Raw genomic sequence first — 16995 nt, 5'->3', positions numbered from 1 at the left:
TCAGATCTTGTCACGCGCAGATTTGCATAATAGAGAGATACCTTGGTTTGAAATCGACAGCCTGTTATCCATCACGAGTTGGATTCGATGGATCCGATTCCTGCCTTCTTTACTGCCCCGTGGTCTGCAAGAAGTCAGTCTTCAACAGGCCAGGGACCTTTGCTGTGACAGGAGTGTTCTGGCTGCAGGCACGGAGAAATGATTGACTCCATAAGCCTTCTCACATACATGTATTAAATAGAGTCAGGAGGCTCAGGAGGCTAGGCATGTGCGGCGACAGGAATTCTAGGTAATATGTCAAAGGGTAAGGCCCACAAAAAGTAAACTGTCCTTGTCTTGCCCATTCATTCGATATGCATCACAATCTCCAGACGGATTTCATTTTAATTGTGCCGGCCTAAACGTTCCACCCTTTGACATATTACCTAGAATTCCTGTCGCCGCACATGAGTCGTACATGCGTCCCGACTAATGTGAGAAGGCTTACCGGTGGATTAAACTTGGAATGGTTGGAACCCTTTGTACGCAACTATTTAATTGTTATCCGCAAACCGTATCGAAAGATTGTGCTTTGCTACAGGTCGGATGTTCAAATTTCCCGCCTGTTAGATAATTCACGTGCGCATGCTCTATAACCTTTGACCCACATCGGCACCGTTTGGAAAGAGTAAAGCTCAGTTTGGGCGTGGAGTTGTTGACTTCGAGGCGAGGAACGTGTCTTTATAAAGAGCAGGTGAGATAGTATGCCTGTTTGTCTGATGTGCTTGACAGGAGACTGTCTTTAACGTCCCGCACGAGGTGGGAAGCAGAAAGCAGCTCACGTAGCCACAGACACGCCTGTCCCCGGAATGCGGAAGTAAACCAACTGTCCATATAGTTTGCAAAGAACTTCGACTGGTTTTGAAGGAGGGCTTTTGGGGAGACTGAAACGACGAGGCAAGATCGACATTTCCAGTGAATCTAAGACTCATCTAACGTTATAGATTCTACTAGATCTTGTTCCCGAGAAGCAACTCTGCTGAAAGCGTACCTCTCCACCCACGCACTCGTCACGGAACCTTGTCACGGAGCCAATAATCTAACAGTAACGTTAAATAATGTAATTGATTTGCCATGCATCTTTAATTGCATTCTCATGGGCCTATTCCCGGTTCATGGCTGTGCACTTACATTGTACATGTTCAAATGCAATGTAAGTGAAATCTTTCACCACCAAGCACCCTAGTTCGTTGTTTTACTGATAGTTTGTAGTGGCTCATTGTTAACTAAAAAATTAGTTAATTTGATAAAAGATGCCCAAACAAAGTTTTCAATCTGTCTCTGGCCTCGCTTGCATCCTAATGTGTTATTGTTACGTTCTTGTTGTTTTGCTTTTTGTAATCACTTTTACTTGCACTTGTGAAGCTTAAAGTACAGGCGAATAGAAACAGTCTCCTTGCTCCCGGGAAACGAACCTGGGTCCGCCAGCTCATGAAACCAACACCGCTAACCACTAGGCTGAAAGGTCTGAACCTGTTGCCCTGGTCGGCAATGATGATTTCATTTATTATTTTAAAAAAGTATTTCTCATTTGTTTTCCTTTCCTGACCACTGTGACTGTTACACTTTTGAAAAGGATGGCCTTCTCATATGGACAACAACAACAACGACCACCTGTTGGTGGCCCCCCTGTTTCCAAAGTGGAGCTGTCCGTCAGCTGTGAACACCTGATGAATAAGGACACCACCTCGAAATCCGACCCCATCTGTGTTCTCATGATGCAGGAAGGAGACAAGTGGTTCGAGGTAAACAGTTAGGAACACAGCTCTTTATAATACCTATGTTTGCAAATAAAGTTACATGTACCAGGAACACTACTATTACTAAGTAAAACACCTTAAGAGCATTAGGATAGGATTGATGTCCTACTAGTAGGACATTTTCAGACTGATTGAAGTGTTTTTCTCACATGCACTTGAACTTCTTCTCTTCTAATTTTGTTTTGCTCTTTAATTCTTATGCTAAACTGCATTCAGGGTCAAATCACCAACACTACATATGTAGCACTTAATGCACCTGATTTGTCTTACTTTTGTACAATGGTACAAGTTATAAACTGTTATCCCACCATCACAGTTTGGGAGGACTGAGCAGGTGGTCAACACCCTGGACCCTCTGTTCTCCACTAAGTTTGACGTGGACTACTACTTTGAGGAGGTTCAGAAGTTGAAGTTTACTGTGTATGATGTCGACAATGCCACGTCTACGCTTGATGATGATGATTTTCTCGGAAGTCTGGAATGCACCCTGGGACAGGTAGAGAGAATGAATGAATGAATGACCTTTATTGTAAATTTGTGCTCAAACTAGCTAAGTACAGGTCGTATCGCTAGTGATAAGGTACAATTTTGGCAAAAAAGGTATCTTATCATCTCTACATATGCTAATACATTCAAGCATGTACAAGTTCAACTTCTTCTCGCTTCTTAAAACAATTATAAACATAAGGATAAATGGAATCAATAATATATGGTTTATCTAATTGCATGAGAAATATGAATTTTTCCGTGGTATTCAAGTATCGGAAATTTGGGAACATGTGTTGTATATTTTCAAAAAGGACGTTTCTTTCGTTGTTGTATAAAGTACTGTAACAGTCAACACATTGTGATTAGTGTACTTACAGCCAGGTTAAAAAAACATTACCTCAGAGTGTCAGGTTTGGCAAATGTAAAAAAGCATGTTATCAAAAGTTACTGCATTTTCTGTAAATGTTAACTTAAAGATTAACATCAAATTTTCAGTGCCACGTGTAACTTGAATTCATGTAGTTTGTGCCAATTTATGCCCATGTAAAATTGTTCATAGCAATGAAGCTTTTCCAGGAGGAAACACGCTGCACCTCATTTTCGTTATCCTGAATAAGACAGAGGAATATCCGGGCATAATAACTGTTATATAGAAATCAGCAGTGAAAAGATTGCTATGAGTTTATGATATAGAGCTGAACTAAAAGTTAAACTTACAAATTTTGAATAAAATGTTGCAAGATGGGATGAAACTTTCTTGATCGTTGTTAAACTACATGCTCAATTATTCAGCTTGAATTTCTGACTGACTTTTCATTATTGACTTATTATTATCCAGATTGTTTCACACGGAACGTATAAAAAGCCACTCATCCTGAAGACAGGCAAGCCTGCTGGGAAGGGTGAGATCAAGGTGAGCATGGTGCTTGCTTCAAATAATTGCTATGTCTGAAATACATGACTAATACCTGTCACGTTACCTGTAACGTTACCTGAGCCATGATAACATTCGATATTGGTGTTCCAGACTGTTAAATATTTTGGGTTATCACACAGGTTTCTGCTTGTAATTCACACAGGTGTGTGTGTGTTCAAGATTCTGCCTCTGAGTGTCTACAAACTAAGTACTAAATAATGTTACTATGTTGTGTCACTTGTTTTCACAGATAGTTGCTCAGGAGCTAACAGACCACCATGTTGTGGACATCAACTTCAGAGCTCACAAACTGGACAAGAAGGTATGTGCTCCTTGGGGAGAGGGGTTTCATAGCTTCATTACATAATGAATTATTTTAGTTTCAATCTGTTCTGTAGTATTCATGTCTATCATAGATACAGTTGTTTCTGCTCCTATAGCTATGTGCCTTCCACTGCCAACTAGTGGTGTCCTGTCCTAAGCCTTCAACACAACTTCAGCACAACAAACCATAATCATGCATTTGTTCAGCCTCGAATAGCGAGATATACATTATTGTATGCCTCTGTCTATGGGAGATGGCGGATGATCACAACGTCATACCATGTATGTTTTCTACAGGACACATTCAGCAAGTCTGATCCATACCTGGAGATTCACAAACAAGGCAAGGATGGCTTCTGGCAGCTGGTACACAGGACTGAGGTGAGGGGATTTCCAGAGATGCAAAACAATCACATAACACACTCAGGCATTCAGAAGAAATTTGCTGCCACTGCCTCTGGCAATTAGATTTGGATGGTCACTTATTGCTCTGATTTTTTACTTGACTTAACCATATGATTTTATCAAATGTTGAAACATCTAATATGGTTGGTTTATCATCATCTTATGGTTTACATACCTTTTAATTAATGTGCTATACTGTATAATGTTATATGCTGTACTTTAATTAATTATGGAGAGAAAGTTGACTTGAAAGTATAACTTTCTTATATGCAGTGTGACATTTTGCAAATCACCATCAGGTATTATGAAACAGTTAGCTGCCTGAGAGCAAATCCATGTGTATAAAACAACAATGTGTTCATAGATATATTGTTTTGTTTTAAATCTTTCACTTTTGTCATTTACACATGAAGTGAAGATAAACACTGGATGACACTGCATGTCTACTGATATAGTAACTTACTAGTACTTGAAGTTTAAGTTGAATTTTTCCTGTTTTATATGTAGGTAGTGAAGAACAACTTGAGCCCGACTTGGAAGGACTTCACACTCACTGTGCAATCTGTCTGTAATGGAGACTATGAGAAGCAACTGAAGGTGGGAAATTTGTTCATCATAAACCTTTTAAATTCACAACATGCTTATTATAATTATATGTGTTGTCTATTTCCACTTGTTGCTTGCAGGGATACAATAGCCAATTTTTAAAATGTATTTACAGTGTATGTTCTGATGGAAACTATAGCTAATCACTGTACATCTTGCATCACAGCTAGTGTGTTATGACTGGGACTCAGATGGAAGCCACGACCTGATTGGTGAAGCCACCACGACCCTGAGGCAGATGATAGATGATAACCAGGGAGGGAGGAGACAGGTACAGATATTTCTGCGTTATTCACATCCTGTTTGCTGACTCTTAACTTTTCAACCTTTTTTGTATAGGACCATATGATATTGTAATTTTTGCTGTGGTGTTATGCTTTTGCCGTAGTTTTGTAATAAGCTCTTTACCACAAACATAAAACCACCATGAAAATGCCTGTTCTGTTTTCTGTCCACCTACATGTACAAAGATATATACTATGTACCCCAGCCTTTAAAATTTTCCTGCTTAGAAAAAAATGCTTGTGAATTCAAATCCACTTACAGTAAAGCCTGAGCTTGCTATGAGCAGTCAGGCCTCTCTACATTATGAAACTGAGGGTTTGAATCTCAACCTAATTGTGTTTGGAAATTGCTAAAGATCTAACTTCTTTCAGACTGTAAACTGAAACATCAAAACAATACTTTGTCTGTTTCTACAGGTGGAGTTTCCTTGTATCAACCCTAAGAAAACCAAGAAGTCATCCTACAAAGACTCTGGGATCCTGTTTCTCACCAAGTGTATTGTAAGAATTTCTATTTTCTTACCGATTTGCACATTACTGTACGTTCAGACATAATTAGAATAACTGAGATTGTTCCTTGACATTCAGCCAGAACAGGACAGTTGAGGATAACTCTGTTGTTTAACTTAAGATACCATGTACCTTAAATTAGGTGCAACAAAGGGTAACATTTTTACTGTTTTCTATTTTTCCTTAGTTGAGGAAGGAGTACTCTTTCTTGGACTATGTCTTTGGAGGATGCCAGATCAACTTCACAGTAAGTTATCAGCTTGATAATGGTGTTGCTTTTTCGACACATTTAGAAACGTTCTAAAGCTGCAATGCATTTATCTTGTAAACATTCAGGTGTTCCAGGCAGCATAAGTCAATGACAAAAGACAGCAGTTTCTGTCTGAAATATCTGATCATTTACAAATAAATATTTCCAGTTGCTTTGGCAACTATTATCTTGCTTATCTTACAACCTAGACACCTTCATCGCAATATGTTTGATTTCATAGCTTTGATGCAGTTTGAACCTTATCTTGAATGGTTGCAGGTTGGAATAGATTTCACAGCTTCAAACGGCAACCCAAAGGACCCAGCAAGCCTACATTACCTGAGTCATGGCCTGCCTAACCAGTACCAGCTGGCTATTGGTTCTGTGGGAGGAGTAGTCCAGGATTATGACACGTAAGCACCTGCACTACTCCTGATATACCAACTGAACATAGATACCATTTAGGAAAGGAGTATAATACATGTACATGTATGAACCAGTATCCAGATGGACTGTACATATCAATGTATATGTACTCATATTTTGGGTCAATGGAATATGACAATACAATACAACGCGTGGTACCCTATATCCGATGCACTTCAAAATGGGGTATTTATGGATGCAAAGTCGACAGACAGTAGTTTCAAACTGCAGTATATTCAAAATATTCCAGTCTGAAACCACCATCCGGGGACTTAATATCCCTAAATACCACATTTTGAGGTACAACGGATATAGGTCGCCCCGCAGATAAAAGTGACCAGCCTTACATGTTGCTTGAATAATGTGATATGTGATAATAAATCCTTCTAAACATTACTTATCAAATGAAGATATAAGATCTTTCCAGCACAGTACTACCTAAGTATAGTGAAGCTCTATTGATGTATAGCAGTCCTGCTTTTAAGTTTTTCATTTTTTTCCCCATTTACCCCCAGGGACAAGATGTTTCCATCTCTTGGCTTTGGAGCCAAAATTCCTCCTGACTTTCAGGTATAATTCAAACATTTTGTGTGGTGGTTTTCAAACCTTGTTTTATTAGTAGTATGGAGAATATATGTACACTCAGAAAAAACAGGAAACTGGGAATCTTACTGAAATTAACTTTTCTAGGTTACATTTTATAATGCTACTACTTAGATTGTACTTAATGCTTTCTTTCTGTTTGGTAGATTAAACCATATATGTTTTGCTACATGTTCTGTAATGTGTTGTGCATGCTTCACGTCACCAGCAATAGTTACAGTGTCCCATGTGTACTTTAAAAGTCAAATCAAATAAATCAATCAATATTTTACATATTTTTCTGTCTTTGCAGGTTTCCCACGAGTTTGCCCTGAACTTTAACCCTCAGAACCCATACTGTGCGGGTGTGGACGGCATCCTTACAGCCTATCAGAACGCACTTCCCCAGATTCAGCTGTACGGTCCGACCAATGCCTCTCCCATCATCAACCATGTGGCCAGGTTTGCCGCTGAGGCAGCCCAGAAGCCTGGAGCTTCAGTAAGAGCAATACATTTACATGTGACAAGTCTTCAACATGATTGTGTTGGGTGATTTAGCACCCATTACAAGATGACGTATATACTGGGCATTTCCTAGAAAGTCAGTTAAAAATTTTATTTTAGCTGACATTTTGCATCAATGGATTAAGCTGAAACTTGGTATTGATACTTGGAAGCAAAACCTGAAAGCAAAACCTAAAAAAAAATTGAGATCTGGGCAGCACGGACTTCTCCAGTGTGGGCTTTGCTGAAAAGTCAATCAATGGTACTTCTCACAAAAATAAAGTATCCAGACACTAAAAACTAGTACTGCCCACAGCTTTGCTATGTTATGTGCAAAATATGACGTACAAATAATATATATTTTAATGTTTGATAAGGTTTACTTCAAGTTAAAGTCACTCTTCATTTTTGTGAAGTGTTTTGATGACTTCATAGAAAAGTTGGTAAAATTTGATAGCAGACAAGAGTTGTCTAATAGTATCTATTAGTTGAACTGCCAGACTGCCCCCTCACATCCCTGTGGTGACTTTACTTAATAACATACAAACCACATACTGCACTTTAGAAGTTATGCTTGTACTGTACTGTATCCCCCTCCCTCAGGGATATTATGTCCTACTTCTGCTGACTGACGGAGTGCTGACTGACATGGATGCCACAAGAGAAGCCATTGTGCGAGCCTCTCACCTCCCCATGTCCATCATCATAGTCGGCGTTGGTGGTGCAGACTTTGCAGGTATTCCAAGTATTTCATTTATGAGAAGGGTTTTGGCCAGTAATGGTAATATCTTTTGAAAGCATCAATTCCAGAGACTGAATCCTGGTACATGTATATAACTTTTAACACTTGATGCAACCAAAGTGCATTTAAAATGTAATAACCCATGTTTCACCCAGTCTGGAATGCCTGTATAATGGTATTGTGGCCCAGGTATGACAAAATGATACAATATATGACAGTCTTATTCTCTCACTGAACCTGACACAGATATGGAGATACTGGACGGGGATGACGGTGTACTGAAGTCTCCACGGGGAGAGCCTGTACTGAGGGACATTGTGCAGTTTGTTCCATTCCGACAATTTCAGAATGTGAGTCCGAACAAATTTTGAATCATCTACAGACTTCACAATGTATCATGATATCAGCGAGATTTGCTGACAAAGTTCATTTTCTGTATGGTACTAACATTTTGCTAGAATTACTTGCCAATAAAGGCTAAAGATGCTTTGTCTGACATTCACCAACTTCGGGAAACCTAGAATGAGAGGGCTATTATATATTCACAGTTTTCACTTTTTAAATGTCTATCATCTGTATCAAATCACTTAACATTGAAGTTCTTGTTTACCTATCTGTCTCATGTACATTGTTTTTCTAACTTAAACTACCACTTATTTGTCCATCATGTCCTGTAATGCATAGGCCTTAGGCCAAGGTGTACTCAGAACTTACAAAATGGCCCTATAGCCTTGACCCCCCCCTCTTCCTAACTGATATCTTTCAAACTTTTCCTTGCTACATCGCATTGCCTACAGTTTCTCTGGTGCATTAATTAACAAGGTTGATGGGTATATTTTCTCTGCTTAATATTAGTAACTTCACTCTCTCTCACTTTGTAGAAAGCCCCTGCAGCACTTGCACGGAGCGTTCTCCAAGAGCTGCCCAATCAAGTTGTCCAGTACTTCAAAAAGCGAGGATTGGCCCCCAACACACCTAACCCCACTCAAGGCCCCGTGTAGACACTCTGTAGGCAAAAGGTGAAATTCCATTTCTGCTTTAGAGAAAGTTGGCATGGTATTTATTTGTTTAATGCTTCAGGAACAGAATGAAGCATTAAATCTTATTCCTATGAATAAGATGCCATAGGTCTTTTTAATGCACAATTCATTCAATCTTTGTTAGAAAAAAAATAGTACTGTTGTACTACTTGCTTATCTTAATCAGCTGGTGTAAGTCTGCTTTAATGCTCCTTCAAGATTTTGCTTTGCAGTTTTTGCAGTGTCTGTCTTGAAGTGTTTCCAAACTTGTCTATTAGGAAGCCTCATGACACAGAAAGAAGTGATCAATCATCACCTCTCCAGGTGATTTTCTGTCTTAGTTGGTAAAACACATACAATGATCAGTGAGTAGCTGTGCCGCCCTAAACAACAATAACAAGAACGTAGTGTGTGTCCTTAACAGCTTGTCCCTCCACCATGTCACCTCTGATAATATTTTCCTATCATAACCATTGTTGTTTTCTGTGACTCTTGTGTTCATTTTTGTGTGACGTGCTGTGACCTGTTTTAAGTTTCTGGTTTGCTGTGCCGTTTTGTTGATTTCATGTTTTTGTCATTTTGATGCTCAGTTATGACTGAAAAGAGATCATTTTTGCCATGAGATGTTGCTTAATGAGATGTTGCTATCATAATGTGTTGATAGGTGACATATACAACATGTAGTTAGGATTGTTGGGTGCTAAGACTTGAATGTGTTCCTCTCTTATGCCAACAGAAGCATTCTGCTGAGCTGGCTAAAGCAGTCCTGGCTGAGGTTCCCAGGCAGGTTGTTACCTACTTCACTAAGAAGAACATCCTCCCCAACAATGCCCGGCCACTGTGAGCTGTTCGTGGACCCTGGCAGTAGTCTGAAGTTCATAATATTTATACTATATAGGCTTTTTTCACTTCTTGAAAAAATTGTAACTTTTTACTCACAATGATAGTTATTCTAGTGCCATGTTATATAGCAAGTTTCAGGTGAAGGTGCACCTCCAAATATGAAATTACTCTTTTTCTATTAGGTGGAAGTGTAGTCACACACAATGGAATTACCCAAATCATGTCCTATAGAAATTCCTCAATTAACCATTACCATTCAAGATGAATGATACTTCTCTCTTATATGACAACATTATGGAACATGTCCCACCGGACTCTACTGTAGTTAGGGCAAATTTGGTGTGTAGAAAGCTGGGAGGGTGTTGTTTCTTTGATAACTCTTAAGTCAGGAGAGATAATAGATAGTTTGCAACAGCTATGGACTATTAACCTTAACTTTCTGGCAATGAGGCAAAGAAGAAGACATGTCATTGCACTGGTATTGGAATTATTGCAGTACATTGGAATTATTTTCCCAGATTGTACATATATATTAAGAGCTTTAATTGTAACTGTGCAAAATGGAACCTTTGAATATCTATCTAAGCTACCTTGTTTTGAAACGCATAAATTTAGAAATGCAAGTGGTCTGATTTTGGTTTAGAGTTTTAAGATTTACAATCATGCACTTGACTCCAGGGAAAAATTGCAATAAAATTACTAATATTATCATATAAGCAGCAACTGTCCTCAGGCTCACTGTAAGCCGGGTATCCTGCTTGTAATGACTAATAATATACGGCAAGATCTTTTTGCAATAATTATTTCAGAAAGCATTAAATTAATAATGTATTTAATAATGGCTTTATAGCCCGATTGCTGTAAGTATTAGATGTTCACAAAGACTTTATGAAGCACATATATAACTGCAATAAAATATCTTTTTGCAATATTCGCCAGCTTTTGTGCATTTTGTGTATGTATGTTACATTGATGTTGCTGTTTTGTTTCTTGGAGCAAAGTATGTCCAGTGTATATAGTGTATGATAAAAGTCAGAGTGAGAAATGGCTTTATATAGTTATGTAATAAATGCAGGAGCAAACTACTATCCGGATGGTACCCAGGTTTAGCAAAACTCCCATCGCTGTTGTTTTTAGTTCTATGTGGGCAATCTGAGAACAATTCGGCACCAATCAACTTTATGTTAGTACAGACAGTAATTGGGTACACATTAGCCACAGCCGTTTGCCAGCGGGAGCTGTTCAGCTAAGTATGAGAGCGATTGGTCACTGCTAACAAGGAGGTTAAAGAAAAACAACCTCCTTGCTGCTAATAAGTTTATATTGTGGACATATCCATAACATAACACATGCTGTGGCCTAAGTAACGTGTTAACATTGTTTTGCTTTTTGTGTAGTGTTCAGTACAAACAGTAACAGTAAAAACAATACAGATGCCAATACAATGAGAAATGAAAATTTGAATCCTTCTTATTACAGATTAGATATGCTGTTCAATCTGATTTAACAGTTCTATACCGGATGCACACTGCACATATTAAAAGATCAGACAGTGATATTACTGTACTAGTTCTTGTTAGATTTGTATTGGTTGGCGATAGCACTGTTGCAGGCATAATTCAAGTTTATTTAGTAGACCTGTGGGCTGCAGCAGAGGGATGTCCCTGTGGCTCAACTGGTATCAGCCTCACAGATGGGTTCCAGTTTCCAACCTGCTACGGAAACAAGGAAACCTGCTGACCCACTAGGCACTACAAGAGTCTGAACAAACAAAGATATGTGAGCTGCAGCAGAATGCTTTGATTGATAAATTTTTATATTATCATGAGTTACACATTCTGTTGATAGCTGATACCAGTTCTCTATATTTCAACTTTCAAGATACAAAGAAGCAAAATCACAGAATGTTCTATCACATAATACTGTGAGAATTTACATTTTGGTCCATTTAGTTATAGATTTTACAAGTACAATGGAATTATGGCTTAGCACATCATGGCTTTGCGGCCACTGAGGACAGCTGGTCCCTGATTTTGCCCAGTCCATCCAACATGGTGTCCAGCGTCTCTTTACTCAGTTCAACATTCACCACGTCAACCGGGGGCACCCTATCCACCTGCTTCGGCACATTCTGCACTTTCAGCTGTAACAGGCAGGTGGCAGCCGACATGTGGCTCACGCTGTCTGCAGACGTCTTCATGTCCACCCGCCAGTCGAAGTCCACCAGCTGTGGCAGGGACACCTGGCTGTTGATGGCCTGTGTTTTCCACTGAGACAGGTGCTCTGCCAACACCCCCACCAGGAGGTTCTTCAGGTTAGGGTGGAAGTCTGCAGGGAAGATCTGCTGTATGGAGGCGGAGTCAGACAGGTCCTGTTGGAGACAGGTGGAGATGACACCCTGCAGGGCCTGGGTCAGCTGTCTGGCATCTGTCGGCTCAACTGACAAGGCTGCGGATACCTGTGGAAATACCAGATATAGGTCATTTCTTATATAGTTATATTTCAGCCATACATAGTATGGTGAAATATATTGTATTCGTAATGTTTCTTTCTTTCTTTCTTTCTCCTGTCAAATCTTCAAAGTGATTCATCTCCGCCGTTCCTGGACCGAATGACCTGAAATTTGACACAGGGGTAGAATGGGCCAATACCTTGATGCTTTTTTCTCAGTTTTTTCATATCTGCCTCTAAAATGATTTTATTGAGATTTTTTGGTCAATTTTAGACCAAAACTGTATATTTTGGCCCCTGTACCCTGGTATTACAACCAAATGAGCTGAAATTTGACAGAGATGTGCCTTGATAATGCCCCCATATAAATTCGATAACACTTTTGGTGTACAGTACAACAAAATGCTTATTTTTGCGATTTTTTGACCAATTTTTGACCAAAAAAGGACACTTTTGGCCCCTGTACCCTGGCATTACAACCAAATGAGCTGAAATTTGACAGAGATGTGCCTTGATAATGCCCCCATATAAATTCAATAACACTTTTGGTGTACAGTACAACAAAATGCTTATTTTTGCGATTTTTTGACCAATTTTTGACCAAAAAAGGACACTTTTGGCTCCTGTACCTTGGTATTGCAACCGAATGAGCTGAAATTTGACACAGATGTGCCTTGATAATCCCTTCATATAAATTCAATAACACTTTTGGTGTACAGTACAACAAAATGCTTATTTTTGCGATTTTTGGCCAATTTTTGACCAAAAAAGGACACTTTTGGCTCCTGTACCCTGGTATTACAATTAAATGACCTGAAATTTGGTATAGATAGGCATTAGATACTTGGTAACAAGATTCAAGTAAAATTTTTGACAGAAACAACTTTAAATGATTAATTTTGGCACTTTTCTGAGGGGAAATTTGTTTTCTTTTGGCCTCCTGACGTGACCTTCCGTGACCCCGCACAGAGCCACACCTGTGCGCGTCAGCCGGAGAGTTAATTGAATCAAAGACCTAGCCAATCAGCGAAGAGGAGGCCAAAGGCTAATTAATATTCATAAGCGGGGCCTCATGATCCCGTATATAGCAGTGTTCCCGCCAGGGGGAGCGAAGCCCGCCTAAGGCTCTCGCATTTTAGACTATTCAGAAGGCTTTATATTGTATCAGTTCTTAGGGGCATATCTATGATAATCGCAGCAGTCACTTAACTTCTCTTCAGGAGTTTAGCGTAACACTATTTCAGGTCAAACCGTCAAAGGCAACTAAAAACAAACTTTAACGTTACTGAGTTCAACAGTACTTATAACTTGTTATCCGAAGTTGAAACGCTAGCGATGGTATTTTCGCTGCGCTGTTAGCTCCGTGCGACTGTTGTTGACGGTCTTATAACGGTATATTTCGCAACCCTGTACCCTGGGTATGAGTAACATTTGGTATAGATAGGCATAAGATAGTTGGTGAAATGATCCAAGTAAAATTTTTGGCATAAAGTACTGTAAAAGGCTTAATTACAGCACTTTTTTGAGGGGAAATTGGTTTTCTTTCGTTCTCCATGCCATGACCTTTCGGACGTTCACCCCACAGAGCCGACATCTGCACCTGCGTCTAGCCGGCAGGAAGAGTTAATTCAATTAATGGTTCAGCCAATCAGCGAAGAGGAAAGCGAAGGCTAATTAATATTCATAAGCGGGACCACACAATACGTTAACTTGAAGACTCAGGCCGTACAGACTTCTCGCCAGGATTTTTTCAAAGCGTCGGACAGGGGTCCGGGGGCCGCCGAATGTCCCTGGCGGGGTCCAGGGGCAGGGCCACTGTGGGGGGGACCCAGGTGGGCGAAGCCCCCCCGGAAGCTCTTGCATTTTAGACTATTGAGAAGGCTTCTTTTATCAGTTTTTTTAGGGCCATATCTACGATAATCGTAGCAGTCACTTACTTCTCTTCAGCAGTTTGACTTTAAAATATTTCGGGTCAAAGCTTCAAAGACAACTAAAACCTCATAAACAACAAACTTTACTTAGCTCAACAGTATACAAAAATATTGTACGGGTTGCCATCCTTAGTTGAAGCGCTTATTTATAGCGCTAGTATCTTCGCTGCGCCGTTAGCCGCCGTGCGACTTTTGTTGACGGTCTGATATCCCTACGTCGCCGCCTCGCTGATATTCCCACGGACATGTTTCAAGAAAAATACCCAGCAAAAAACGCTGTTCTGCGTCAAATTCTATTCTATAAAACATGTGGGACTCAGTGTTACAGTCTAAATATTTTGTAGAAGCACCGCTGTAGGAAAGAAGGTCCAAGCAATGTAAAACATCACGTAGCATGAAGTTCGCTGTCAACTGGCACACAGCACATGACTGTTTGAAACTCTAAGTCTAATCAACAGCCGTGTTTGATTGATAGCCGGCGGTCCTTTGATGAAGTCGGCGAAAGGTGCGTTAGTTAGAAAATCTGCGTTTAGTTTTGATACGTAATTATAAGTTAGACAGTGGCGAGAATGATTATTTTCTCATCAATATCTCTCTTCAGAATTATTTGAACTTAATTGTACATCTAAATAATTGGCTTACCTGTGCAATGTTTATATGATTAATGATCAGTGTACTGAAATCATGTGTAACGTATGGCTCCTAGTCAATAGATCAGCATTTTCTCTATAGTGACCACCTGTCTATAGTGGCCACATTTCCTAGTGCTGTTGTTGTTTGACATAAGCATTGAACATTTAAATTGTAAGTAACTTTTAACTGCCAGTGTTTCAGCCCAATAAAACACTCTCAGCGCCAGGGTATGAACAGACTGACCAGACAGACGAAAATAAATCCTCGAACAAGGTTCAATCGTATCTTCCGGGTCTGGCAGGAAGTTGTTAAACTAAAATAAGAATAGGCTCGATGGCTGATTGCATACAAAGTAAAACAGTTTAACAGTTTTACAGCTTGAAGAAAACAAATGCTCCTACAGTACCTGCACCTGCTTGATAATTATTAAATCGTATGCCCTACTTGAATAAAAAAAGTTCACTGCAATAATAAATGTACCCACATCACAAGGAGCTTATACTTTTTTAAACTTACACCTAGTTATCGTACTGAAAATTGTTAATGACATTACATGAAGTCATTCAACAATTTTCAGTCATGATGAAAATTTTCTGAATGGAAGGTGTGATTATTGTCATTTTCTGAAAAATAGAAGCAAGCTCTGTTTTTACCTGGAATCAATTCACAATACCAGTCTACTTTGGGGGATAATGTACTGTTAAGAGGATGTTCCATTTTTGCGCAGGGGTGATTTGGAACAGTCCAATGTTGCGTGGGAAGGGGTATGGCTGAAATATGCTGTATTTGCTCTTAAGCAAATGTCGGCCTTTCTAGTTATTTGTGTATTCTTTAACGGGGTGGGGGTAGGGGTTCAGAGAGGTCCCCGGTACAAACATTGTATAAAAACAATACAACATATATATATATATATATATAATGATTAAGAAGTTTATTTGCAAGTTCGTGCCCGAGGGCTAATTGCAAGTACGTGGTATCAACATAGTAGATATACAAGTGACAATGAACAGTTATCAACAATGTTCTACTCTAATAGTAGTAATACTAGTGTTGTTTATTTCTAAAAAGGTTGGGTTTGACTTCTTTTGTGGAAGCAGAGGGAGACGAAAAGCCCCACCTTTTCTAAAATTTGTGGGGTCTGCGATTTCATGAGAAAAGTGGCTTTCTGTTCGTCTGTAAATGGGGGGAAGTTGGGATAAGTCTTTGTGGCTTCTGTAGACAGAGTGATTCTTTTGGTTTCAATGGTTGAATGAACATTTGTAAATAAAATGTGCTTCGTCTCCCACTGCTTTAGATGTACAGTATTTACAATATACACAGCAATATATCTTAAAACATAAAATATCAACAATGTTAACCGTATGCGCTATCAATGTCAAGTACAGTATGGTTTGGAGATCAGATGTCAAACCATGGATCCGGAGTCCCCTGCACGGTGTTCTGAGAGACGTAGTGACGTAGACTGTTTGTTTGTTTGTTTGTTTATATTCCACACCCAGTAAACCGCATCATGGTGTAACAACACTCCAGGTTTGTACTGAACAGGCCAGAACATATGTCAGATCTTTCACAGTCACGTCTTGACCAGTATGCAGTAACGTTATCCTGAACTTCTACTACAGTAGGCGTATCCTCACCTGAGAGACAGTCTGGGGTGGGACCGTCTTTGTCTGCCCCAGAGTAGACGCCTGCTGACACAACGCCACTACCTGCTCCTTAGAGCTGGCCTTCAGGAGGATCTTCAGCGCCTCGAAGTTGATAGAGTCAATTGGAGCCATGATTTTAAGCTCTAATGCAGCTAAACACGAGCTCCAACACTTCCATGGAGCCTGGAAAACTACAGAGGAAGAGCTTTGACCTTTGAACTCTCACGAGGGGAAGTATGAGGGCCAGACAACGCAAATAAAAATCATAGCAAGGAATTCAGCGAAAGGCATGGAGTTCTTTGATAATAGATTATCTTGCTAGATGATATTTACTTATTCTAGCTTTTCGTGATGGCAAAAAAACAGATATATCAAAGTGCTTTCCTGCCCTCTTTAGATGTGTTATGCTGCCCTCTTTGGTTATCGGGTCACTTGCCTAACCACGACATCTAGCGAACAAGGGTAGAAAAGCAAGCTACATATTGTCTCAACAGGGTTCAAACCACAACATTGCACAATAGCTAATTTAGACCTCCTAAGTCTCACTCTCTTCACTGAGTCATAGAAAAAAAAGGTTGCTTCCATATGACAAAAATTGTGAAAGAGCCATTCAGAAAACTGCAAAGTATGTGAAA

General features: G+C 39.6%; 2 protein-coding genes across 4 annotated transcripts; one reads left to right on the top strand and one right to left on the bottom strand.

The window, feature by feature from the left end:
* Positions 1 to 460: 460 nt before the first annotated feature.
* Positions 461 to 10630, top strand: LOC118409510 (copine-3-like). 3 transcript variants are annotated; one of them, XM_035810576.1, is made up of 17 exons: positions 461 to 733; positions 1616 to 1784; positions 2116 to 2295; positions 3127 to 3201; positions 3455 to 3526; positions 3826 to 3909; positions 4441 to 4530; positions 4706 to 4810; positions 5241 to 5324; positions 5521 to 5580; positions 5863 to 5996; positions 6525 to 6579; positions 6905 to 7090; positions 7699 to 7831; positions 8084 to 8187; positions 8719 to 8856; positions 9593 to 10630. In XM_035810576.1, the coding sequence occupies exons 2-16, from the start codon at positions 1617 to 1619 to the stop codon at positions 8836 to 8838; spliced, it is 1650 nt and encodes a 549-aa protein (XP_035666469.1). In that variant the 5' UTR covers positions 461 to 733; position 1616; the 3' UTR covers positions 8839 to 8856; positions 9593 to 10630. The 3 variants fall into 3 exon arrangements, 2 of the variants coding, with proteins under 2 accessions (XP_035666469.1, XP_035666470.1); XR_004830451.1 differs by lacking the exon at positions 461 to 733 and adding an exon at positions 9135 to 9180 and having other exon boundaries at positions 9593 to 9722; XM_035810577.1 differs by lacking the exons at positions 461 to 733; positions 8719 to 8856.
* A 101-nt stretch (positions 10631 to 10731) lies between these two features.
* LOC118409511 (COMM domain-containing protein 9-like) lies at positions 10732 to 16602 on the bottom strand. Its single transcript, XM_035810578.1, has 2 exons — positions 16352 to 16602; positions 10732 to 12157 (listed from the first exon to the last, which is right to left on the bottom strand). The coding sequence occupies exons 1-2, from the start codon at positions 16490 to 16492 to the stop codon at positions 11693 to 11695; spliced, it is 606 nt and encodes a 201-aa protein (XP_035666471.1). The 5' UTR covers positions 16493 to 16602; the 3' UTR covers positions 10732 to 11692.
* Positions 16603 to 16995: the final 393 nt, after the last annotated feature.

The sequence above is a fragment of the Branchiostoma floridae genome, chromosome 2 (genome assembly GCF_000003815.2).
Source record: "Branchiostoma floridae strain S238N-H82 chromosome 2, Bfl_VNyyK, whole genome shotgun sequence".
Classification (NCBI taxonomy): domain Eukaryota; kingdom Metazoa; phylum Chordata; class Leptocardii; order Amphioxiformes; family Branchiostomatidae; genus Branchiostoma; species Branchiostoma floridae.
Note: the sequence above shows the minus strand (reverse complement) of the source record. Positions and strands in the feature narration are given on the sequence as shown.

Bases quoted from the DNA above. Each gene is read 5' to 3' on its own strand.
- LOC118409511 (XM_035810578.1), bottom strand. From the start codon at position 16,492: ATGGCTCCAATTGACTCTATCAACTTCGAGGCGCTGAAGATCCTCCTG. The intron at 12,158-16,351 runs GTGAGGATACGC...GTATTTCCACAG, and splicing joins CACCCCAGACTGTCTCTCAG to GTATCCGCAGCCTTGTCAGT.
- LOC118409510 (XM_035810576.1), top strand. From the start codon at position 1,617: ATGGCCTTCTCATATGGACAACAACAACAACGACCACCTGTTGGTGGC. The intron at 1,785-2,115 runs GTAAACAGTTAG...CCACCATCACAG, and splicing joins AAGGAGACAAGTGGTTCGAG to TTTGGGAGGACTGAGCAGGT. The intron at 3,202-3,454 runs GTGAGCATGGTG...TTGTTTTCACAG, and splicing joins CTGGGAAGGGTGAGATCAAG to ATAGTTGCTCAGGAGCTAAC.